This window comes from Vicia villosa, linkage group LG2 (assembly GCF_029867415.1).
Source record: "Vicia villosa cultivar HV-30 ecotype Madison, WI linkage group LG2, Vvil1.0, whole genome shotgun sequence".
NCBI lineage: Eukaryota > Viridiplantae > Streptophyta > Magnoliopsida > Fabales > Fabaceae > Vicia > Vicia villosa.
In genome coordinates, this window is record NC_081181.1 from 93,295,484 (window position 1) to 93,321,333 (window position 25,850).

General features: G+C 40.7%; 1 protein-coding gene across 1 annotated transcript; it reads left to right on the forward strand.

Annotated features, from left to right (window-relative positions):
• The first annotated feature begins 236 nt into the window (after positions 1-236).
• LOC131646441 (probable indole-3-pyruvate monooxygenase YUCCA10) lies at positions 237-23,362 on the forward strand. The gene is made up of 4 exons (XM_058916472.1): positions 237-286; positions 22,071-22,647; positions 22,749-23,108; positions 23,186-23,362. Exons 1-4 carry the CDS (start codon positions 237-239, stop codon positions 23,360-23,362), a joined length of 1,164 nt encoding a protein of 387 aa, XP_058772455.1.
• Positions 23,363-25,850: the final 2,488 nt, after the last annotated feature.

Below are 25,850 nucleotides of genomic sequence, written 5' to 3' on the forward strand. Positions count from 1 at the left end.
GGAAAAAGATGAATATAGACATTTTCATATAGAAAGTTTTATTAAAGAAAATATATATAGTAATTATGAATGCACGGTCAAATTTAAATATTATGGACAAAATTTTTTTTTAATACATTCATGTACCAATGTACCAAAACATGTTCTTAAGCTTCCATACATGTTTATAAATTCTACAACTTCTGGTTGATTAAAAACATTGAAGATACTTTAATTCCTAGATTACCAACGACAATATGCAAGAATACACCGTTGTGATTGTTGGCGGTGGTCCTTCTGGCCTAGTGTCATACCCCAAATTTGTCCTACCCCTTTACTTCTAACTGGCTTAGGCTTTGCATTCATGTATTTACATCACTTAGGTCATTCAACTCATGCATCCATACCATGGGTACTATTCAAAGGCTAGCAAGAAAAGGCTCCATTGCAAAGAAGTTTGATCAAAGAATGAGGAAACTGAGGTATAATCATGTGGCTCTATGTTCATTGAATTCCTCCTGGATCGGGGTGTCTCTCTGCTTCAAATCAGGGCATTGATTAGAGGGTACAAGCTTGCAAATCATTTGGTTCTTTAAATCAGGGTTTCTTTGACCAAAGTCAACCAGTTGACTGTGGTCAACATTTAATCAGAAGCGGCTTCTATGTGTGGAAAACTTCTCATACTGACCGTGTGGATGTGTTTGTTTGACTGGATGTGAGTGGAAGAGATTTAATCGGGAATTTCATCAATAGTCGGAAAAATCAAGACAGTTGACTTTTGGGTCGAAATCGGAAGAATTAGTCGAATTTTGACTTTAGGTGGAGAATCGGTCAAGAAAAGTCAAAGAATGGATAAAATCAGGGGTCCGACAAAAAGTTGCCAAAAATAGAAAAATGACAAAAATGGAAAGTTTCAACACTTAGAAAATACTTTGACATCTTAAAACTTGATGAGCAGCCCACTTCAGGTCCAGACTTTGCATGGTTCGAGGCATCATTTCAAGTCGAGTTCAAAAGCAAAAATACTCAGATCACGGCATACTACAATTCTCTAGTTGAAGGCTTTCTCATTCAAGGCTTGGTTAAGGAGATAAAAGGATGGAAAGTTGGAAGAAACATATTGAACTTATGTTCAATACTTAGAAAATTTTTGAAGTTTTAAGATTGATTGATCAGCTGACTTTAGGACAAATTTACACGTGGCAAAAGTCTTTGTTTCAAGACGAGGTCAACACCAATTTTGTTCATCTCATGGCCCTTTACAATTTTGAAGTTGGGAAGTTTTTCATTTGAATCATGGTTTGAAAGTTATGGGAGGTCAAAGATGGAAAATTCTCACTTACTCAAGTCAGATTGCTGGGCATAAGTTTCTTGGCACACGCAAGCATTTTTACAAACATGTGGCGCGTCACTTTTGGAACTAATTCCAGAGCGATACGAGGGTCTATCTAATGCAAGCTCGGTATGCCCCCACTCTACTCTATGTGTTCTACACAACAAGCCAAGAACCAAATCATTTGGATGTGTATTGAATCAATTACGAGGCTTTAAAGTCGTGTCCCCGTCAAGTTGGTCTTGCGTGGCAAACCGGGCCTTAGTCTTAAGGCACACGCGCGCATTACGACAAACACATGGCGTGCCATATTGAGACCCCTTTCTTGAACTCCACAAGTATCCCATAAACTCAACCTTGGTGTTATTCTACTCTCCTCCATGCCCTTTACAGCATGAGACGAGGATGGAGTCTATTGGGTGTATAACGAAACCGTCACGAGTCGTCAAAGTCATGCCTTCGCAAAACGTATGCCGCACATCCAGTCGAGCCAAGATTCCAGGCCCACGCAGCGTACATACGCCATCACATTAATGCATGCCCATGCAAAATACTACAATACAACACCCACACCATAACACTCCATGCAACCTCACCTTACTATATAAGCAACTCCCTTCACAACTCACAAAAACACACTTTCATTTTCTCCATTTTCAGTTTTTCACATCACAACATCACTCTCTCCTCTCCCATTTTTCTCTCTCTTTTCACTCTTCTTTTCCCTTTTTTTCGCTCATCTCTCTCCCTTCGTAAAGTTTGTTACAAAAGTGTAACAAACTCTAACAAACTTCTTCATCTCAAAACCACCACCACTTCTCCTCCGTCATGCTTCAATCTCCACTATAACCACCATTCTCCTCCATCTTCTACCACCACCATAACAACCTTCCTCTTCCACCTCTAACCTCCATCTTCGTCTGGCAAACTCAACCACCATAGCTCCTCCTTCAACCGTCATACAGTCACGACAACAAGCTCTAGTCCTCCTCCTCCACTTTCGGATCGGTGCACCTCGCTTCTTTTCGATCTACTCTCTCGTTTCTGATCAAGCTTCGCCGAAGATCCATCCCCAAGGATTCAAACGCGACTGAGTTTGTTTCTCGTTGATTCAAGGCCTCGCAACGTCATCATCATCACCAAGAAGTGTAGCTTGAGGATTATTCTCTTCTCTCCCGGTTCAAGACTCCACAGGTAAGTTCATGAACTTCTCAGCATCATTTTAGTGGTGTTGGTGTTGTGTCCTTGTGCCTTCATATTCGTGATGAATGAATTAGATTTGTGTGAAGTAATTGCTGTTTGAACATGTGAATCTGTGAGTTCCTTGGAGTTTGGATTCTGTTAGTTCGCAATATTGTTGACTCACGTGTTTGATTTTTGCGGTTAAAATCTTTTGAATGCGTAGGTAGATATTGATACGTTTAGATTGAGTTTTGATTGACTTTATCCATGTTATAATTCAAAGAGTGTGATTCAGTTTGTATCTTAGACGCATAATAAAGGAAAATGGAGATTAGATTTGGGTAGAGAGTGAAAAAACGAGTGGAACGGTGTCAATCGCAGGAATTTCTGGGCGTTTTAGTCGGCCGGCGGTGGCGGCGTTGGGCCGGAGGAGATGACCGGAGCATCTCCAGCTCCGGCGACGTCCATGCATGGGTGCTTTTGGCCTTATTAGGTGCCTTGTTATCATTGGTCCATATGTGTTGCATCATCCCATTTCTGTTTTATTATAAGCATTGGATTAGTGTGTTGGCACGTTTTAATTGATTCTTAAATGAAGTTTTGTTTTATATGACTTAAAGTCTTTGCACCAATTGATATAGGTTGTGTTATGTGGTCACGTTATATTTTCCAGGTTAATGAAATAACAATGATAACATGCATTGCAGATTAATAAAAATAGAATAAAATGAAGTGAATTGGCTGTTGCTTATTGGGCTCTGAGCGTTGGGCCTCATCCCGTTTCCTGATCGCACCCCTGCATTGCTAGTGTACACACGCACTTTCACGAGCCTGGGCCTAGCGTGTTAGTTATTCCCACCCCCTGTAATTAGGCCCAGTTTGCTTTCTAACTGATTTTAGTTCATTTGAATAATGCTGACGCACCCCCTTGTAGCTTAGATTTTAATTTTTGTTTCCTTTTAATTGTTGCCTCATAATTCTTTTTTTAATTCAAACAAAAATACATAAAAATTGTTTTTAGGGATTTTAGGGTGTATAAATGATTGACTTGATTTTTGTTGTTTTCTTTTAATTGTTTTAGTCCTTTTAATAAATCTTTTTCGTAATATGTGTGAAGTTTCTTTGATTAATACTTCCTTGTAGATATTTCTCTAATAAGACTTAGGAGTTAATTTTTAGTCTTGATTTTTTGCATAGAATTAATAGATGTATATGTGCTTGTGAATATCGTTTGTTTGTTATAGTTCTCAATTTTATTCGCCGCATATTGATTTTCTTTTACCTACTCCGTGCATAGTTTTGTTGTTAATAAATTGTATAGTTTATCATTCTAAATCCCTTATATTAGACAACTTAGACTAGATTTAGAAATAGTTCCCTTCCTTCATTCTTTTTCTTTTCAACTTTTAAAATACTTAATAAATATCGATGAAGATCATACCGTTACTATATTCCATAGTAGGAAGGAAATGATTGGGGTGTAGGCCCCGATGTACGTTCTTTCCTACTTAGCGGAGAAGAAATGATTGAGGTGTGAAGCCTCGATGTATTTCTTAACCGTTGTTTAGAGAAACGATCGTGGTGTAGGCCTCGATGTGCATTCTCTAAATATTCACAAAATAACTCTTTTTGTATTTCCTTTACTTAGCGGAGAAGAAATGATTGAGGTGTGAAGCCTCGATGTATTTCTTAGCCGCTATTTAGAGAAACGATTGAGGCGTAGGCCTCGATGTGCGTTCTCTAAATATGCAAAACAAAACTCTTTTTGGTATGATCTAAATCACAAATTAAATCCCCTTAAAAAACACCAACCAAAAACACTTCAAAAAATCTAATAAATGTCAGACTTAAAACAAAAGTAAGGAAGTGATGCGAGACCTTGTAGTGGGTTTTCGTCATCATGGAATTACCCTAAAAGATACAAACCAATCTCTCTTTTTCTCCTTTCTAAGGGCATGTTATCTCCGCTCCATTGCATCCTAGGCTGTCCCCTTGTGCAAGAGCGTGAGCGTTAACGCCGCCCAACTAAAAAACACAAAAACAAACAGAAAATCGTGAGCCGAGCTACGGTAACTCTGATTCCTGAAAAGGATACGTAGGCAGCGGGGTAGGGCCCGTGCGAGTACAATTCTTTCTTTTCCCTACATTCTGCATTCATTTTGCATTTAGACATAGACATAGTTATACACCCTTTAGATAGAAACAAACATAGGTGGATACCATCGAGTACGATGGGCGTGAGGGGTGCTAGTACCTTCCCCTCGCGTAACCGACTCCCGTACCCTATCTCTGGTCGCAAGACCCTGTTCCTTCACCTTAGGTTTCCTGATATTCCTTTCCCTCTTTTGGGATAAATATATTGGTGGCGACTCTGTTCATTTTTCGCGAGCGTGCGACAGCTGGCGACTCTGCTGGGGATGTTGCTAGACCTGTTGCTGGTCCATCCTTAGTGAGTCGATCCTAGCCTGCGTTTGTTTGTTTATTTACTGGGTGTTTATTTGTTTTTATGTCTATACCTTGTATATATGTTTGCATGTTTACTTTTCTGCCTGCATATCATGTTTATTTCTGTTTGCACATCATGCATATGGATTATATTCTGTGTTCCTTGGGGTCTTCTGTTCTGTTTTGCAGGTTGGGTGGGATTGTTCTATGAGGTAAAAGGCCCAATACCCAGGCCATGAGTGATACCTTAGGAACTAGGAATAGAGTGGCCATGACGGACAGAAGACGTATGTCTGATTGATCCGATCATGTATCCACGGGCAGAGCTTGGTTGAAAGAGGCAATATCGTATGATTACGCCTACTTTCAATCCTCTGTTGGCTTTTTTGACCTACCTTGACCTAGACTACACCCGTGAGTGGGGAGGGATATACATGACAGGTACCGTTGGTGACCGTTCTGTTCTGCTGATGACTTGTGTTCTCATGGTTTCATTGTGCCTATGCCGGACCTTTGATCCTGCAACGTCCGATCTTATCCAGAGGCAACATACACTTCTCCTGTGTGGGGAAACCTCCATTGCATCATTTACATCATGGCATATTTACCTTTCAAAAAAAAAAGAGAAAAGAAAAGAAAGAAAAGATGTAGTAAAAAAAAAAGAAAAAAGAAAAGAAGAAAAATAGTATTATTTCTCATATGCATGCCATTTTTCAGGGTATCCGAGGTTATTACTTTTCATCCAGGATGGCTAGCAACGTGACCGCTACCAGAGAAGCTACAAGGCGTACTCACACTTACAGTTTCCATCGCGAAGGTTTGGTTCAGTTGGGGCAATTGGGTGGATTGATCACTGGTCATAATAAAACTGTGTTCACTGAGAATTATGGAAACATCTTGACTCTTTTGGACTCACACGTCGACGAATGGGGTTTGTCTACTCTTCTCCAGTTCTACGATCCTGACTTGCGTTGTTTCACCTTCTCAGGCTATCAGTTGGCTCCTACTCTCGAGGAGTACTCTCACTTTCTCAATATCAAGATTCAACACAAGGTTCCTTTCGCGTGTGTCCCAGAGAAACCTGATTTGAACAACATTGCCAACGCTCTTTATTTGAGCATAGAAGACGTCCTTGGGAATTGGAAGAAGAATGGTAACACCCATGGTTTCTATATGAGTTTCTTGGTTGAGAGGGCCCAAGAGTTGGCTAACAAAAAGATGTGGGAGGCCTTCAACGCCCTTCTGGCCGTTTTGATTTATGGGATCGTGATGTTCCCTAACATTCACAAGTTCGTTGATCTGGCTGCTATATGTCTTTTTGTGGAGAAGAATCCGGTCCCTACTTTGCTAGCCGATACGTACTATTCTGTTCACTCTCGATATGGGAAAGGAGGAGCCATAAGAAATTGTTTGCCGTTGTTATACACCTGGTTTAAGTCCCACCTACCTACAAGTGGTCCTTTCATTACTTCTACTCAGAAATGGCCTCAAAGGATCATGGGGCTTACCGGAAACGACATTGTCTGGTGTCCTACTGGGATGGACGTAGAGAAGGTTATAACTAGTTGTGGTGCTTTTGACAATGTTCCCCTCATATGAACAAAAGGTGTTATCAATTATAATCCTAAGCTAGCGCTGCGTCAATTGGGTTTTGCACTTGAAAACAAGCCTTTGGACAAAGAGATATTTGAATCCGTTTGCTTTGAGAAGGGAACCGATCTAAAAGGTTTAGAAAAAGTGGTGAGTGCCTGGAATGACATCCATACGAGTGATCAGATTTCTCTAGGTGAAAAGAATGCCGTTGCCAAACAAGCCTACACGGATTGGGTTGAAAATAGAGTTAAAGATCGCCTGTTGCCTTTCCCGAAGGTTAATCCATTGTACGAGCAGCCACCTAAGATTCCAATTGCCACTGTACCTGCTGAGAATCGTGTCCAGGTAGATATGGAATGCACCCAATTGCACGAAAAGAAGTCAGATGCGCAACCGAAACATTGTCTTGTGGACCAGAAAAAGGTTGAGTTGACACACGAAGCCAAAATGCTGAAGGGAGGATCTTCCAGAGTTCAAAAGAGGGCTAGAACCGAAAAAGGTGAAAGAGATACTACTGTTACTGCCGAAGATCACCAGAAGATCCTAAAAAGGGCCATGAAAGAGGCAGAGGAGAAACTCAAGCGAGAGTACCGAGAAGACTTGAAAGCTTATAAGCTCAAGATAGAAAGGGATGCTAGAGTTGAAGTAAAGAATCTGAAAAAGAAACTGGAAGAAGAGACCACTAAAAGAATGGCAATTGAGACTCAACTGAAAGGAAGTCACCTCCGTAATACTCGACTAACAGAAGAAAATGCCAAGCTCAGAGATCGAATGATGGAGGACATATCTGAGAAGGATTATCTCCCAGAATGCAAAGGATGTGACGAACTCAGGGAGTGCTGCAAGAAGCTAGATGGGCATTTGTTTCGCAAAGATGAGGTGATTCAAAGCCTTCTTAAAGGAAGAGATCGAGAAGCAACCAAGAAACTGTTTGATGAAACTAAGAAGTGGAGCGACGAGCACTTCAGACAAGGAGGACCTCTGTTTTATATTCAGATGGATTGATGTTTGAGTCTGTATGTTTCGACCACCACCAGACTTGTTGGATGGGGTCTTTTATTTCCCTTGTTGAACTATCTTGTCAATGTATGGCTTGCCCAAGTTTAAATTTCTTGTTATGAATAAAAAGAACTAGTTTCTCTTGATACTTATCTTTTGTCACATTGTTAGCTATTCTGGATCAATATTAAACCTTGGATACTCTGAAAATGGCACATCACGTCATATGCACACATGCACTCATACATTCACATTATCACATTGCATTTTTCAGGTTATTGCACAAGAAACTAATTGGGGTCCTTTTCAGCCACAGATTTCTTTCCCGACGACGAAGCTGACTTTCTTACATCCTTACCGCACCAGGAGTAACGAGAGAATCATGGAACAATTTGAACAGAATCAAGCTGCCCTCCATAGGGATATGGATGTTATGGGGGAAAGAATGGCCCAACTTATGGAGACTCTCCATGCCGTCGTTCAAGGACAGGATGAACTCAGAAAGAGCGTCGCTAGTTTGGTCAAAGATACTCCTACCAATTCTGCTGACGGAGGGGTGAAAACTAAAGAGACTCCTATTAATGAGACACTGAAAGTAGTGGACGACCACCATGAGGTTATTGATCTTGAACATGATCTTACTGCTGAGTTGACTGAGACTGCTAAGATGTACCAAGCTCTTGAAGAACGTCTTAAGGCTGTTGAGGTTGCTAAAACTTCGAGTTTCGACACTGCTGCTATGTGCTTGGTACCTGGGATTGTTATTCCCCCGAAGTTCAAAGTGCCGGATTTTGATAAATACAAGGGAGTCACCTGTCCAGAGACTCACATTCGTTCCTACTGCCGTAAGATGGCTGCTCATGCTGAGAATGAGCCTCTGCTGATGCATTTCTTTCAGGATAGTCTCACTGGAGCCCCGTTGGAATGGTACATGAAACTTGAGAGGTCTAATGTCAGTACTTGGGGACAACTTGTCGACGCCTTCTTGAAACAATACCACTACAATACTGCTATGGCTCCCAGCCGTGCCCAGCTACAAAATATGTCACAGAAATCTGAAGAGTCTTTTAAAGAATACGCCCAGAGGTGGCGTGAACTTGCGTCCCGTGTCCAACCTCCTCTTTTGGACCGCGAGTTGATTGATCTGTTTATGGGGACTCTAAAAGGGTCGTATCTTCAGCACATGGTCAGCAATACTTCTCCTTCCTTTTCGGATGTGGTCATCATTGGTGAGAGGGTTGAGAACTGTGTCAAAGCTGGTACCATTCAAGGTGTTACTAATCCTAGCAACTCAGGTGGTAATGGTAAGAAGCCGTATTCTGGGTTTGTGAAGAAGAAGGAAGGTGAGACTAGCACTGCCTCTGTTGACCAAGGTCGAGCTCCTGCATATTCTGCTGTTCCACCTCCTTATTATCCGATGCCTTATGCTGTTCCGGGTCCGTATGTCCCTCAAGCCTATGCTGCTGCTCTTCCACAACCATGGATGGCACCCCAACAGCCTTTCGTACCACAACAACAAGCTGCTGTTTCTCAGAATCGCCAACAGAATCCTAGGCCTCAAGGTCAAAGAGGTCCACAGAGGCAAAGATACCCTGACAGGCGTATAGATCCGGTTCCAATGCCGTATGCTCAGCTTCTTCCCCAATTACTTGCTGGTCAATTAGTGCAACTCCGCGAAATGGGTCCTCCACCTGACCCTCTTCCTCCTGGGTATGATGCGAATGCTCATTGTGAATTTCATTCTGGGGCTCCCGGCCACACAATTGAGAAATGCAGGGCATTCAAGTGGAAAGTCCAGGATCTTCTCGATGACAAGCTCATCTCGTTCACTCCTACTGGTCCTAATGTGCAGAATAATCCTATGCCTCCTCATGCCGGTGCGACCCATGCTATTGAGCTATGTGATGATCAGATCCTAGTGAGTGATGTTAATGAGGTAAGGATGCCGCTAGCAGTTGTCAGAGAATATCTTATGCAACAAAAGGTTTTGTGTGAACTACATGATTACTGTTTGCAATGTTCTTCTAACCCTGAGGAATGCACTAGGTTGAAAGAAGAAATTCAGAAACTAATGGATGAAGGTGTTCTTAGAGTGGAAAGGGTCGTTCCTGTCGAAGATGTGGCTACTCTAGAGATACCTTACCATCCTGCTGAGGTGTCAAAGGATCAGAGTACTCCTTTGATCGTTCGTGCTCCGAGTACTCCCTTGGTCATTCAAGCTCCGAGGACTCCATTGGTTATTCAGGTTCCAAATGTTCCTTCGACTCCTTCAACCTCGTCTATTGTTCCCTCTCCTATGAATGATTCTAAGGCTGTTCCTTGGAGTTATAATGCCGTGTATATTCGAGGGAAGAAATATGATTGTCCTCCGGTGGGTAATTCGAGCATCACTAATATTACCGGCACTAGTGGCATTACCCGTAGTGGTCGGATCTTTGCTGCCCCTCCCCCGCTTCCTAAAGAGACCAATAAAGAGGCTAGTACACAAGCAAAAGGAAAGCAAGTTGCTGTTGATCCTCCTGTGACACGTAATGCACAAGATGCCGAGCAACTCTTGAAGATCATCAAGAAAAGTGATTACAAAGTGATTGACCAACTTGATCAGACCCAAGCCAAGATCTCCATCTTGTCTCTCTTGGTGCATTCCGAAGCTCATCGTGATGCTCTGATGAAAGTTCTGGCTTCCGCTCACGTTACTCAAGACATTACCGTGCCTCAGTTTGAAGGGGTTGTGACCAACATTGCTGCTGGCAATTGTCTGGGTTTTTCTGATGATGAGCTTCCACCTGAGGGTAGAGCACACAACAAAGCGTTGCATATCTCCGTCAAGTGTCTGGATGCTGTGTTGTCTCGAGTTCTGATTGATACCGGTTCTTCTCTTAATGTGATGCCCAAGACCACTTTGTTTAAGCTGAGTATGGATGGAATTATGATGAGACCATGCACTATGAGTGTCAGAGCGTTTGATGGCTCCAGAAGGTCCGTAGAAGGGGAAATTGATCTGCCTGTTTTGATTGGCCCTCACATGTTCTATATTGCCTTCTATGTCATGGATATAAGTCCTTCATACACTTGCCTCTTGGGTCGTCCTTGGATCCATGCTGCTGGGGCTGTGACATCTACCCTCCATCAGTGTTTGAAATTTGTTGTGAATGACAAGATTGTTGTGATCACTGGTGAAGAGGATTTGATCGTCAATAATCTGGCGTCATACCGTTATGTTGAAGTGGAGGGAGAGATACAAGAGACACCTTTTCAGGCCTTAGAGATTGTGTCGGTTGATAAACTCCCCGTGGTTGAAAATAAGAAAGAACTCGGAGCACCCCTCTCGTCTCTGAATGATGCTAAGGCCTTCTTAGAAGCCGGTACTCCCCATAGTGCCTGGGGCAAGCTGATTGATGTTCATGAGAAGCGAGACAAGTATGGCCTTGGGTATCAACCATCTTCCTCTACTCAACTCAGCATAATTCCTGGAAAGAAGGTGATTCCCCCCATTTCTCAAGTGTTCGTCAGTGCAAGCACCAGTTCTGGAAGCCAGGTTCTCGCCGTGGATGATGATGATGAAGAAGATCTCTCCAGATTCATTTGCCATGCTGCGCCTGGACAGCAGCTCAACAATTGGACTATCTTGGACGTCCCCAGAGTCACTTTTATGGAGATGTAATTTTCTTGTTTCGATAAGTCATATGCTTCGCCCTAAGCATTTTGACCGCTTGTATAAAGAAGGGCCCCCATGTTGTTTCAATTTGTTTAATATTGAATGAAAATCATATCTTCGCATGCAATTACTGTTCCATTCCTTTCATTTTTGTTTTTTACTTTAAAAAATTTTTTCAAAAATGGCAAAGCTTTTCTTTTCCCTTTTCTTTTTATGTGTTGCATTCTAAGGCATAAATCATCCATCGTGCAGATCTGGCTCGAATTCCATCAAAAATGATAATGTTACAGTTCCACGTCTTAATATCCTTGAGAATCCAATTGACCAAGCTGATGAGGATAGTGGGGAAGATTGTGAAGTCCCCGAGGAATTGGCAAGACTTTTGAGACAAGAAGAGAAATCTATTCAGCCACATCAGGAAGCCATAGAAATCATCAACCTCGGTACAGAAGAAGCAAAGAGAGAAGTCAAGATAGGCGCCGCTTTGGAAAGTGATGTAAAAAGAAGGTTGATTGAGTTGCTTCGAGAGTATGTTGATATCTTCGCCTGGTCATATGAAGACATGCCTGGTTTAGACACGGATATAGTTATGCACAGGCTACCTCTCAAACCAGAATGTCCGCCGGTAAAACAAAAACCACGGAGAACTCGACCTGATATGGCTTTGAAAATCAAGGAAGAAGTTGAAAAACAGTTGAAGGCTGGTTTCTTATCTGTGTGTGAATATCCTCCTTGGATTGCAAACATAGTACCCGTTCCTAAGAAGGACGGAAAGGTACGCATGTGTGTCGACTACCGAGATTTGAATAGGGCAAGCCCGAAAGATGATTTCCCTCTGCCTCATATTGATGTGCTAGTCGACAACACTGCTCAGTATTCGGTATTCTCCTTCATGGACGGTTTTTCTGGCTATAATCAAATAAAAATGGCTCCCGAAGATATGACCAAGACTACTTTTACCACTCCGTGGGGTACGTATTGTTATAAAGTGATGCCTTTTGGTCTTAAGAATGCCGGTGCAACATATCAACGAGCGATGGTGACTCTCTTCCATGACATGATCCATAAAGAGATTGAGGTGTACGTCGATGATATGATTGCAAAATCCCAAACTGAGGAGGAACACTTGGTATATCTTGAGAAACTGTTTGCTCGCTTGCGTAAATTCAAGTTGAGGCTTAATCCAAACAAGTGCACTTTCGGAGTGCGATCTGGGAAGTTACTTGGATTCATTGTGAGCCAACGAGGGATTGAGGTCGACCCTGATAAAGTAAGAGCAATACAGAATATGCCAGCGCCAAAGAATGAAAAAGAGGTCCGAGGGTTCCTTGGGAGGTTGAATTACATAGCCAGGTTCATTTCTCATCTCACTGATACCTGTGAACCCATCTTCAAACTGCTGCGCAAGAATCAAGATATCCGTTGGGATAATCATTGTCAAGAAGCTTTTGAGAAGATTAAACAGTATCTCCAAGAGCCGCCAATTCTCATGCCTCCGGTTCCTGGTAGGCCGCTCCTTATGTACTTAACTGTGCTTGAAGGATCTATGGGGTGTGTGTTGGGCCAACATGACGAGTCTGGTCGAAAAGAGTGCGCCATTTATTACCTGAGCAAAAAGTTTACCGATTGTGAATCCCGCTACTCACTACTCGAGAAAACTTGCTGTGCTTTGGTATGGGCTGCTCGCCGACTGAGGCAGTATATGTTGACTCATACCACTCTATTGATCTCCAAAATGGACCCGATAAAGTACATCTTTGAAAAACCGGCTCTTACAGGAAGACTAGCCCGATGGCAAATGCTTTTATCAGAATACGACATCCAGTATGTCACACAGAAGGCCATCAAAGGAAGTGTCCTTGCAGATCATCTTGCTCATCAGCCATTAGAAGAGTATCAGTCGATGAAGTTTGACTTTCCTGATGAAGATATCATGAAACTGGACGATAATGAAGGACCCGAACCAGGGGAGCGATGGACTCTCACGTTCGATGGTGCATCAAATGCTATGGGCCATGGTATTGGGGCAGTTTTGACTTCTCCTAGTCAAACCCACATCCCTTTCACAGCTAGAATATGCTTTGATTGCACAAACAATGTCGCAGAATACGAAGCTTGCATAATGGGTCTCGAAGCGGCCATTGATATGAGGATCAAGATCCTTGAGGTTTATGGGGATTCTGCCCTGGTTATACATCAAGTAAGAGGTGATTGGGAAACACGACACCCCAATTTAGTTCCTTATAGGGACTATATCTTGGAGTTGTTGCCCGCTTTCGAGGAAATCACTTTCAATCACATCCCCCGAGAGGAAAATCAATTGGCAGATGCTTTGGCTACTTTGGCGGCTATGTTCAGAGTTAGCTCCCCTAAAGAAGTACCAGACATAACGATCCTCCGTTACAAGGAACCTGCCCATGTATTCCCTGCTCATTGTCTCACTACTGAAGATGTGTATGATGAAAAGCCATGGTATTACGACATCAAGAGGTATGTTGAGAAGCAAGAGTATCCCGAAGATGCTACGATTGGTGATAAGCGAACGCTTCGAAGGTTAGCATCCAAGTTCTTCTTGTCAGGAGACGTCCTGTACAAAAGAAACTATGATTCAGTTTTGCTCAGATGCGTGGATAGACACGAAGCAGAATTGATCATGCGGGAAATCCATGAAGGATCTTTCGGAACTCATTCCAGTGGACATTCTATGGCCAAAAAGATCTTGCGAGCAGGATATTACTGGATGACGATTGAAAGTGATTGTTATGTGTACGTGAAGAAATGTCACAAATGTCAAGTGTATGCTGACAGAATTCATGTTCCCCCGACTCCTCTGAATGTCCTGACATCACCTTGGCCCTTTGCTATGTGGGGCATAGATATGATTGGACGGATAGAGCCGCAAGCTTCAAATGGACACAGATTTATTCTTGTTGCCATCGACTACTTCACCAAATGGGTTGAAGCTGCTTCTTACAAGAACGTGACCAAGCAAGTCGTTACTCGCTTCGTCAAGAAAGAGATCATATGCCGATATGGGATTCCAAACAAGATCATCACTGATAATGGGTCCAATCTTAATAACAGAATGATGGCAGAGTTGTGTGAAGAGTTCAAGATTGAACATCACAATTCATCACCCTATCGGCCAAAGATGAATGGCGCCGTCGAAGCTGCTAACAAGAATATAAAGAAGATTGTCCAGAAGATGGTTAGAACGTATAAAGATTGGCATGAGATGTTGCCATTTGCTTTGCATGGCTATAGAACTTCTGTTCGTACTTCAACTGGGGCAACTCCCTTCTCTCTTGTCTACGGCATGGAGGCTGTATTACCTGTCGAAGTGGAAATTCCTTCGTTGAGAGTCCTGATGGACGCCAAACTCGATGAAACAGAATGGGTTCAAACGAGGCTTGATCATCTCAATCTAATTGAGGAGAAACGCCTATCTGCTATCTGCCATGGCCAGTTGTACCAAAAGAGGATCAAGAAAGCGTATGACAAGAAGATTCGGCCTCGAGAATTCCACACAGGTGACCTAGTCGTAAGGAAGGTCTTGCCAATTCATACCGATCCAAGGGGCAAATGGACTCCCAACTATGAGGGACCATACATTGTGAAGAAAGCATTTTCAGGCGGTGCTTTAATTCTGACAAAGATGGATGGGGAAGACGTTCCGCTTCCAGTCAATTCAGACTCAGTCAAAAAATACTATGCATAAAAGACCCGCTAGGTCGACGTACCTAGGCAAAAATAAGGGCATCCCGGCAAACCAAAAAGGTTTGGGCAAAAATTAGGGATAAAACAAAAGAGAATAACCCGCTAAGTTGAAAACCCGAAAGGGCGACTTAGGCAAAAAAGGGGTATCCCGCTGGACTGAAAACCCGAAAGGGCGATCCAGGCAAAAGTTAGGGATCAAAAGCGAGAGGCTGCAGTCTGAATATCCTTCACAAAGACCACTATACGCCTTTGGCAAAACGGACAGATCAATCCAACCGCTACCCTTCTGAAGCAAAGCATTGAGAGGATCAAGGATATGGGAACTGTAGCAATATCAGTTTTAGTGGAAATCCGAGCATCTCTCTTTGCCATTTCGCTCTTTGCGTTTGTATTTTCTTTTTCGCAACTACCTCATTTAGGAGTTGTTTCCGTGTACAGAAGCCTGTTCACAGGCACTCCATCAATGAAATAATCTTTTGATGCAAAAGCTTTCTTTCTTTCTTTTCATTTTACGCATGCGAGGTGTGATTTAATTCGTTATTAAACATTGCATTGAGAACATGGGGGGCAATAATCACAAAATCAAAACGAAACATGATGTTACATAAACATGAAAGTGCTCTGAGGGGCAACATTTGCGTCCAAACGTTGTCTTCTGTGCAGGTTGCAGGTTCTAGCCGTCATCTTGGCTCATAGTATGTCACAAAGGTCATCATCATCCCGCATGAAAGTTCGAAAGTATAATTCATCAGTACTGGCAAGCACGGAGCACATGAAATGGTCCATATCCCTATTTCACATGGCAAACGAGGAATGGTCTCTCAAAACTCGTGATTCCCCAAGCAGCTTAGGATGTAAGGAAAGTCGAGCAAAATCACTTCACCCCCAGCAGGGCTATGTTCCAACCCTCAACGCAGTTACCAATAATCTTTGGTACTGTAGGGTTCCAATATCAATTCACGATGATGGTTCAAGATCACAGGGCAACGGACCCCAATGATCCTACTCTCCGGTTCCCTCACTAATGCCTTTATTTGGCACTCTTTGCATATAGAATCCATTGCATATAGCATTTGCATCCTCAAAAGCGTAGCATATCCGTCAAAAATGGAACGTTACGCCATAGAGAAAGTCAAACATGCATGCAAAGCATAAGCCAGATCATACAAACCACCCCTCTATCAGGACAATGGTACATCTTCACATAAAATGCCCTCACAAATTCCAATTGATATCTGCTACTACATCGCAAACCTCCTCCACCCACAGTGCCGATACTTGGTTTTCACCAATCCCCAATCCCCAGTAAGCCCATCTACCAAGTCTCCTCTGATGCTCGTCTGTGTCTCTTTTATACTCGTCTGTATCCCTTCTGATGCTCGTCTGTATCCCTTTTGATGCTCGTCTGTATCTCCCTTTGATGCTCGTCTGCACCTCTTTTGATGCTCGTCTGTGTCTCTTTTATACTCGTCTGTATCCCTTCTGATGCTCGTCTGTATCCCTTTTGATGCTCGTCTGTATCTCCCTTTGATGCTCGTCTGCACCTCTTTTGATGCTCGTCTGTGTCTCTTTTATACTCGTCTGTATCTCCTCTGATGCTCGTCTGTGTCTCTTTTATACTCGTCTGTATCTCTTTTGATGCTCGTCTGTGCCTCTTTTATACTCGTCTGTATCTTCTTTTGATGCTCGTCTGTGTCTCTTTTATACTCGTCTGTATCTCTTTTGATGCTCGTCTGTGCCTCTTTTATACTCGTCTGTATCTTCTTTTGATGCTCGTCTGTGTCTCTTTTATACTCGTCTGTATCTCCTTTTGATGCTCGTCTGTGTCTCTTTTATACTCGTCTGTATCTCCTTTTGATGCTCGTCTGTGTCTCTTTTATACTCGTCTGTATCTCCTCTGATGCTCGTCTGTGTCTCTTTTATACTCGTTTGTATCTCCTTTTGATGCTCGTCTGTGTCTCTTTTATACTCGTCTGTATCTCCTCTGATGCTCGTCTGTGTCTCTTTTATACTCGTCTGTATCTCCTCTGATGCTCGTCTGTATCCCTTTTGATGCTCGTCTGTATCTCCCTTTGATGCTCGTCTGCACCTCTTTTGATGCTCGTCTGTATCTCTTTTGATGCTCGTATGTGTCATTCTTTTGTACTCGTCTGTACCTTATTTTGATGCTCGTATGTGTCATCCTTTCAATACTCGTCTGTACCTCCTTTTGATGCTCGTCTGTATCTCCCTCAAAACAATTGTCTATGTCACCTTATCTTTCTGTCAAACCTGCTTCTCTCCCAATCATTTCCATGTAAATACCACCTTTTCCGAGAACCTTGTATCGGCACCATTACCACATCACCGGATACCACCATTCGAACCCATTACCCGTTGTAAATATTTCCATCAGAAAAACAAAAAAATCTCTTTCCCCAGCAGATATCAAACAAAAATAACACTCACGCTATCTTTTCTTCAGGACAAATTTCAGGTCTTGATATTTAACCTTCTTCTACCTTGAATGTTCGAAAGGCTAACGCCAATCTCACCTTCAGGTTTAAGACGATTAAATAGGGGCAGCTGTCATACCCCAAATTTGTCCTACCCCTTTACTTCTAACTGGCTTAGGCTTTGCATTCATGTATTTACATCACTTAGGTCATTCAACTCATGCATCCATACCATGGGTACTATTCAAAGGCTAGCAAGAAAAGGCTCCATTGCAAAGAAGTTTGATCAAAGAATGAGGAAACTGAGGTATAATCATGTGGCTCTATGTTCATTGAATTCCTCCTGGATCGGGGTGTCTCTCTGCTTCAAATCAGGGCATTGATTAGAGGGTACAAGCTTGCAAATCATTTGGTTCTTTAAATCAGGGTTTCTTTGACCAAAGTCAACCAGTTGACTGTGGTCAACATTTAATCAGAAGCGGCTTCTATGTGTGGAAAACTTCTCATACTGACCGTGTGGATGTGTTTGTTTGACTGGATGTGAGTGGAAGAGATTTAATCGGGAATTTCATCAATAGTCGGAAAAATCAAGACAGTTGACTTTTGGGTCGAAATCGGAAGAATTAGTCGAATTTTGACTTTAGGTGGAGAATCGGTCAAGAAAAGTCAAAGAATGGATAAAATCAGGGGTCCGACAAAAAGTTGCCAAAAATAGAAAAATGACAAAAATGGAAAGTTTCAACACTTAGAAAATACTTTGACATCTTAAAACTTGATGAGCAGCCCACTTCAGGTCCAGACTTTGCATGGTTCGAGGCATCATTTCAAGTCGAGTTCAAAAGCAAAAATACTCAGATCACGGCATACTACAATTCTCTAGTTGAAGGCTTTCTCATTCAAGGCTTGGTTAAGGAGATAAAAGGATGGAAAGTTGGAAGAAACATATTGAACTTATGTTCAATACTTAGAAAATTTTTGAAGTTTTAAGATTGATTGATCAGCTGACTTTAGGACAAATTTACACGTGGCAAAAGTCTTTGTTTCAAGACGAGGTCAACACCAATTTTGTTCATCTCATGGCCCTTTACAATTTTGAAGTTGGGAAGTTTTTCATTTGAATCATGGTTTGAAAGTTATGGGAGGTCAAAGATGGAAAATTCTCACTTACTCAAGTCAGATTGCTGGGCATAAGTTTCTTGGCACACGCAAGCATTTTTACAAACATGTGGCGCGTCACTTTTGGAACTAATTCCAGAGCGATACGAGGGTCTATCTAATGCAAGCTCGGTATGCCCCCACTCTACTCTATGTGTTCTACACAACAAGCCAAGAACCAAATCATTTGGATGTGTATTGAATCAATTACGAGGCTTTAAAGTCGTGTCCCCGTCAAGTTGGTCTTGCGTGGCAAACCGGGCCTTAGTCTTAAGGCACACGCGCGCATTACGACAAACACATGGCGTGCCATATTGAGACCCCTTTCTTGAACTCCACAAGTATCCCATAAACTCAACCTTGGTGTTATTCTACTCTCCTCCATGCCCTTTACAGCATGAGACGAGGATGGAGTCTATTGGGTGTATAACGAAACCGTCACGAGTCGTCAAAGTCATGCCTTCGCAAAACGTATGCCGCACATCCAGTCGAGCCAAGATTCCAGGCCCACGCAGCGTACATACGCCATCACATTAATGCATGCCCATGCAAAATACTACAATACAACACCCACACCATAACACTCCATGCAACCTCACCTTACTATATAAGCAACTCCCTTCACAACTCACAAAAACACACTTTCATTTTCTCCATTTTCAGTTTTTCACATCACAACATCACTCTCTCCTCTCCCATTTTTCTCTCTCTTTTCACTCTTCTTTTCCCTTTTTTTCGCTCATCTCTCTCCCTTCGTAAAGTTTGTTACAAAAGTGTAACAAACTCTAACAAACTTCTTCATCTCAAAACCACCACCACTTCTCCTCCGTCATGCTTCAATCTCCACTATAACCACCATTCTCCTCCATCTTCTACCACCACCATAACAACCTTCCTCTTCCACCTCTAACCTCCATCTTCGTCTGGCAAACTCAACCACCATAGCTCCTCCTTCAACCGTCATACAGTCACGACAACAAGCTCTAGTCCTCCTCCTCCACTTTCGGATCGGTGCACCTCGCTTCTTTTCGATCTACTCTCTCGTTTCTGATCAAGCTTCGCCGAAGATCCATCCCCAAGGATTCAAACGCGACTGAGTTTGTTTCTCGTTGATTCAAGGCCTCGCAACGTCATCATCATCACCAAGAAGTGTAGCTTGAGGATTATTCTCTTCTCTCCCGGTTCAAGACTCCACAGGTAAGTTCATGAACTTCTCAGCATCATTTTAGTGGTGTTGGTGTTGTGTCCTTGTGCCTTCATATTCGTGATGAATGAATTAGATTTGTGTGAAGTAATTGCTGTTTGAACATGTGAATCTGTGAGTTCCTTGGAGTTTGGATTCTGTTAGTTCGCAATATTGTTGACTCACGTGTTTGATTCTTGCGGTTAAAATCTTTTGAATGCGTAGGTAGATATTGATACGTTTAGATTGAGTTTTGATTGACTTTATCCATGTTATAATTCAAAGAGTGTGATTCAGTTTGTATCTTAGACGCATAATAAAGGAAAATGGAGATTAGATTTGGGTAGAGAGTGAAAAAACGAGTGGAACGGTGTCAATCGCAGGAATTTCTGGGCGTTTTAGTCGGCCGGCGGTGGCGGCGTTGGGCCGGAGGAGATGACCGGAGCATCTCCAGCTCCGGCGACGTCCATGCATGGGTGCTTTTGGCCTTATTAGGTGCCTTGTTATCATTGGTCCATATGTGTTGCATCATCCCATTTCTGTTTTATTATAAGCATTGGATTAGTGTGTTGGCACGTTTTAATTGATTCTTAAATGAAGTTTTGTTTTATATGACTTAAAGTCTTTGCACCAATTGATATAGGTTGTGTTATGTGGTCACGTTATATTTTCCAGGTTAATGAAATAACAATGATAACATGCATTGCAGATTAATAAAAATAGAATAAAATGAAGTGAATTGGCTGTTGCTTATTGGGCTCTGAGCGTTGGGCCTCATCCCGTTTCCTGATCGCACCCCTGCATTGCTAGTGTACACACGCACTTTCACGAGCCTGGGCCTAGCGTGTTAGTTATTCCCACCCCCTGTAATTAGGCCCAGTTTGCTTTCTAACTGATTTTAGTTCATTTGAATAATGCTGACGCACCCCCTTGTAGCTTAGATTTTAATTTTTGTTTCCTTTTAATTGTTGCCTCATAATTCTTTTTTTAATTCAAACAAAAATACATAAAAATTGTTTTTAGGGATTTTAGGGTGTATAAATGATTGACTTGATTTTTGTTGTTTTCTTTTAATTGTTTTAGTCCTTTTAATAAATCTTTTTCGTAATATGTGTGAAGTTTCTTTGATTAATACTTCCTTGTAGATATTTCTCTAATAAGACTTAGGAGTTAATTTTTAGTCTTGATTTTTTGCATAGAATTAATAGATGTATATGTGCTTGTGAATATCGTTTGTTTGTTATAGTTCTCAATTTTATTCGCCGCATATTGATTTTCTTTTACCTACTCCGTGCATAGTTTTGTTGTTAATAAATTGTATAGTTTATCATTTTAAATCCCTTATATTAGACAACTTAGACTAGATTTAGAAATAGTTCCCTTCCTTCATTCTTTTTCTTTTCAACTTTTAAAATACTTAATAAATATCGATGAAGATCATACCGTTACTATATTCCATAGTAGGAAGGAAATGATTGGGGTGTAGGCCCCGATGTACGTTCTTTCCTACTTAGCGGAGAAGAAATGATTGAGGTGTGAAGCCTCGATGTATTTCTTAACCGTTGTTTAGAGAAACGATCGTGGTGTAGGCCTCGATGTGCATTCTCTAAATATTCACAAAAGAACTCTTTTTGTATTTCCTTTACTTAGCGGAGAAGAAATGATTGAGGTGTGAAGCCTCGATGTATTTCTTAGCCGCTATTTAGAGAAACGATTGAGGTGTAGGCCTCGATGTGCGTTCTCTAAATATGCAAAACAAAACTCTTTTTGGTATGATCTAAATCACAAATTAAATCCCCTTAAAAAACACCAACCAAAAACACTTCAAAAAATCTAATAAATGTCAGACTTAAAACAAAAGTAAGGAAGTGATGCGAGACCTTGTAGTGGGTTTTCGTCATCATGGAATTACCCTAAAAGATACAAACCAATCTCTCTTTTTCTCCTTTCTAAGGGCATGTTATCTCCGCTCCATTGCATCCTAGGCTGTCCCCTTGTGCAAGAGCGTGAGCGTTAACGCCGCCCAACTAAAAAACACAAAAACAAACAGAAAATCGTGAGCCGAGCTACGGTAACTCTGATTCCTGAAAAGGATACGTAGGCAGCGGGGTAGGGCCCGTGCGAGTACAATTCTTTCTTTTCCCTACATTCTGCATTCATTTTGCATTTAGACATAGACATAGTTATACACCCTTTAGATAGAAACAAACATAGGTGGATACCATCGAGTACGATGGGCGTGAGGGGTGCTAGTACCTTCCCCTCGCGTAACCGACTCCCGTACCCTATCTCTGGTCGCAAGACCCTGTTCCTTCACCTTAGGTTTCCTGATATTCCTTTCCCTCTTTTGGGATAAATATATTGGTGGCGACTCTGTTCATTTTTCGCGAGCGTGCGACACCTAGCAATTTCAGCTTTACTAACCCAAAACTCCATCTCTCATGTTATTCTTGAAAAAGAAGAGTGCAATGCTTCTCTTTGGAGGAAAAATGCTTATGATCGCTTAAACCTTCACTTAGCTAGTGAGTTTTGCTCTTTACCTCTCATGCCACACCCATCCTCTGGCCCAACATACCTAACCAAAGACCAATTTCTTCAATACATAGATAAATATGTCGATCATTTTGACATAAAACCTCGTTATTATCGCGTCGTTGAGTCTGCTAAGTATGATGACGTTAGAAACAAATGGACGGTTGAAGCACAAAACACCGTAGAAGGTACATTGGAAGTTTATGGGGCAAAGTTTCTTGTGATTGCCTCAGGCGAAAATAATGAAGGTTTTATTCCTAATGTGACTGGATTAGGGCAATTTGAAGGAGAGGTGGTACACTCCAAGTACTACAAATCTGGAAAAAATTATAAATCAAAAGATGTTTTGGTTGTTGGGTGTGGTAACTCGGGAATGGAGATTGCATACGATCTCCATAACTGGGGTGTTAGCACTTCCATTGTTATTCGAAATCCGGTAAAGACATTTCTTTATGCATGCAACTTAGGTCCAATATAAGTTTAATGATAAATATATGCGTTGTCATGATATTAATAATTTAATGATTTTTTTTGTAGCTTCATGTCTTCACCAGAGATATGATTCGTACAGGGATGCACTTGGTGCAATATTTACCTGTTTATATTGCAGATACAATCATTACACTTCATGCAAAATTCAAGTATGGTGATCTGTCCAAATACGGGATTTATCGTCCTAAAGAAGGACCATTATATCTCAAAAACATTACAGGAAAATCTGCTGTTATTGATGTTGGAACCATTGAAAAAATTAAGGAAGGAGCTATAAAGGTTGTACCTTCGGGTATAAAGAAAATTGTGAAGAAGAATGTTATCTTTGAAAACAACATGGAGAAAGAGTTTGATGCCATTGTTTTTGCTACCGGCTACAAAAGCGTAGCTAATGGATGGCTTAAGGTACATTTTTTTCCCTTGCCCTATATTCTTTAATTTCTCACACTCCTCGAATTATAAACTGATTGATTTTTTTTAAGGATTACAAATATGCTCTTAATGAGAAAGGATTTCCTAAAAATCCTTTTCCAAAACATTGGAAGGGAGAACGTGGATTGTACTGTGCGGGACTAGCAAGAAAAGGTTTGTTTGGGGTAAAAAAGGATGCTGAGGCAATTGCAGAAGATATCAACCAAACTCTTAAGTTGGAGAATTAATTAGTATTATCCATTGAATAAGCCTTTTATGCCCTTTAGGTTCTACTATGGTTAATGAATATGGACCGAGAATTGAATAATGAGTAGTTGTTTTGTGTTGTTACTATCTGGTTATAATAAGTACTTATAATCTATAATTTATATTTATATATGTAATTAATCTCGTCTTAGAAGACTATCATGTATCACTTTTCAAACACTGTTTTACTCATTTAATAAATATATTGTATTTTTCATTTCTCAAATATATGAATATCATTATTCTATAGTTAGTCAAATTTAGGCTAAATACGCTTTTTGGTCCCTTAAGTTTACCTCTTGGTCCATTATGGTCCCTTATTTTTAAAAAGTTCCAAAGTGGTCCTTTAATTATTCAAAAAGGTTCACGTTAGTCCTTTCCAAAAATTTTGTTTTAGCCAGGATTCAAACCCAAGTCATTGGGTTTGCAAATAATAGCAACTTACGACTAAACCATTTCACAATTGATGTTTATTATTTCAAATGAGTTATACTAATCATATAACATGTATGAGCAAAACAAACTCTATTGTTAAAGCTTGAGAAACAAACCCAGAAAGAAACAACGAGTATTTAAAACAAACCCCAGAAACCCAGAAAACAAACTTCATGTACGAACAATATTTAATCCTGTTAAAACAAAATCAAAGTTTCCTTAAAAAAGTTCCAACCAAAACTTATTTTAATTAATTCTTCTCCGGCGAGTCGGCGGCACTGAGTCAACACACAATCCAAACTGGAATCAAAACGGAACTAAAGCATTAAGGAGAAGAAGATTGAGAGAAAGGAAGAATCAAGCGAGGAACTCACCAATAGGTGCAATTCTTCATCTAGAAACACAGTTTCTCGTCGGGATTTGAGGATTAGGGTTCGGAATTTCGTCATGTTCATACCAATTTGTGTTTCATTTTGAATTCACACACTAATTTTTTCTCGGCCATTTTTGTTTGTGTGGTGGTTTGGTTTTTGTATACCCCAAGTTTTGACCCTGAGATCCCACTGAATGGTTAAAAACACTTAGAAAGGGGGTTTGAATAAGTGGTTTCTTTTTGCAATATAAAAATGACATGATACTTTTATCCTGGTTCGTTATAACTCAACTACTCTAGTCCACCCGTCAAGGTGATTACGCCTCTCTCCGTCGAGGACTTAATCCACTAATAAAAAACTTAACAATTCACAAAGGCAACTGCCAACGTCTTCTTGAGAATCTTAACCACAACTTGGTTACTCAAGGTATACAAACTTTGAATTCTTGAGAATCCTAACCACAACTTGGTTACTCAAGAAACAATTACAAATAGAAATTCTAACAAGTGATCTTAAATGCTTCTTAATCTAAGTTGTATCACAACTGTGACTTTTCACTAAGTTTAGTACAATGAAGATGAACTTGATTTGATAATATGAACAAAAATATTTTCTTTTAGTATAAGTTTTCACGTATGAAATATTCTCTTTGAGCGTGCTTGCATGTATCTTGCGTGTGTTGTCTATTTCATGTATGAGCTCTCTCTATTTTTCTTTTTCAAATGATCTTCTATTTATAGCGATTTGAAGATTTCCTCCAATGCTGGATAATAAGCTAGCTTAGCTTTTCATGTTTGTGTGTTATCTTGGATAAACTTGCTTTCCACGCTTCTTGAGACTTGTTACTAAATCTGCTTTTAGCCGTTAATAATCATTATGTCTCTAACGGTAATCTTTCTTCTGTCAGAGTATTTTATCTTGTATTTCTTCAAGAAAAACTTCTTTCTGACTTTGTAGAAATAACGTCTATCAGAATTATGCTTCAGCGGTTGGTGCTTTAAGAAGTTTCTTCATTAGAACTTCTTTAGACTTCAGCGTGACTTTCTTTATATTGTTAATTTAAGCATTGTATGTAGTCCAAGTTCTGATGGTACTTGTTTTGCTTGAACTTCAGCATATGTTAGAACTTCTTCTAAAATAAGAGATATATAATTATAGTATCATATTTACTTATACAAAATTTATTTAATTGTTATCATCAAAACACTAAGATAAGATTAGAACCAAACTATGTTCTAACAATCTCCCCCTTTTTGATGATGACAAAACATTTACGTTCTGATTAGAAATTTTGTATATAAGAGAAACAATCTCCCCCTGAGATGTATAATCTCCCCCTAAAATAAATACTTAGAGAGAAATGTAAAAGACAACTTCCCTGAGTATTTTATTCTTCAGTATGTTTCTTCAGAAGATTCACTGATACGGCTTTATAAAACGCGCTTCTTTAGAAGTTCTATAGTATCGTCTTTCAAAATCAAAATTTCCTGCATATATTGTCAAGAAAAAATACTTCTTGTATACAAGTTAGAAGTGTTTGAGACTAAGTCCCCATAATAATTGTCAGGTCAGAATATCACTTTCTCTTTATTTTCTTCACTAGATCAGAATGTCATTTTCTCCATATGTTTAATTAGATCAGAATGTATCACTTTCTCCC

Excerpts from the sequence above, each read along its gene's own strand:
- LOC131646441 (XM_058916472.1), top strand. The coding sequence starts at position 237 with ATGCAAGAATACACCGTTGTGATTGTTGGCGGTGGTCCTTCTGGCCTA. Across the intron at positions 22,648-22,748 it reads CCATTGTTATTCGAAATCCG|CTTCATGTCTTCACCAGAGA; the intron begins GTAAAGACATTT and ends TTTTTTTTGTAG. Across the intron at positions 23,109-23,185 it reads TAGCTAATGGATGGCTTAAG|GATTACAAATATGCTCTTAA; the intron begins GTACATTTTTTT and ends ATTTTTTTTAAG.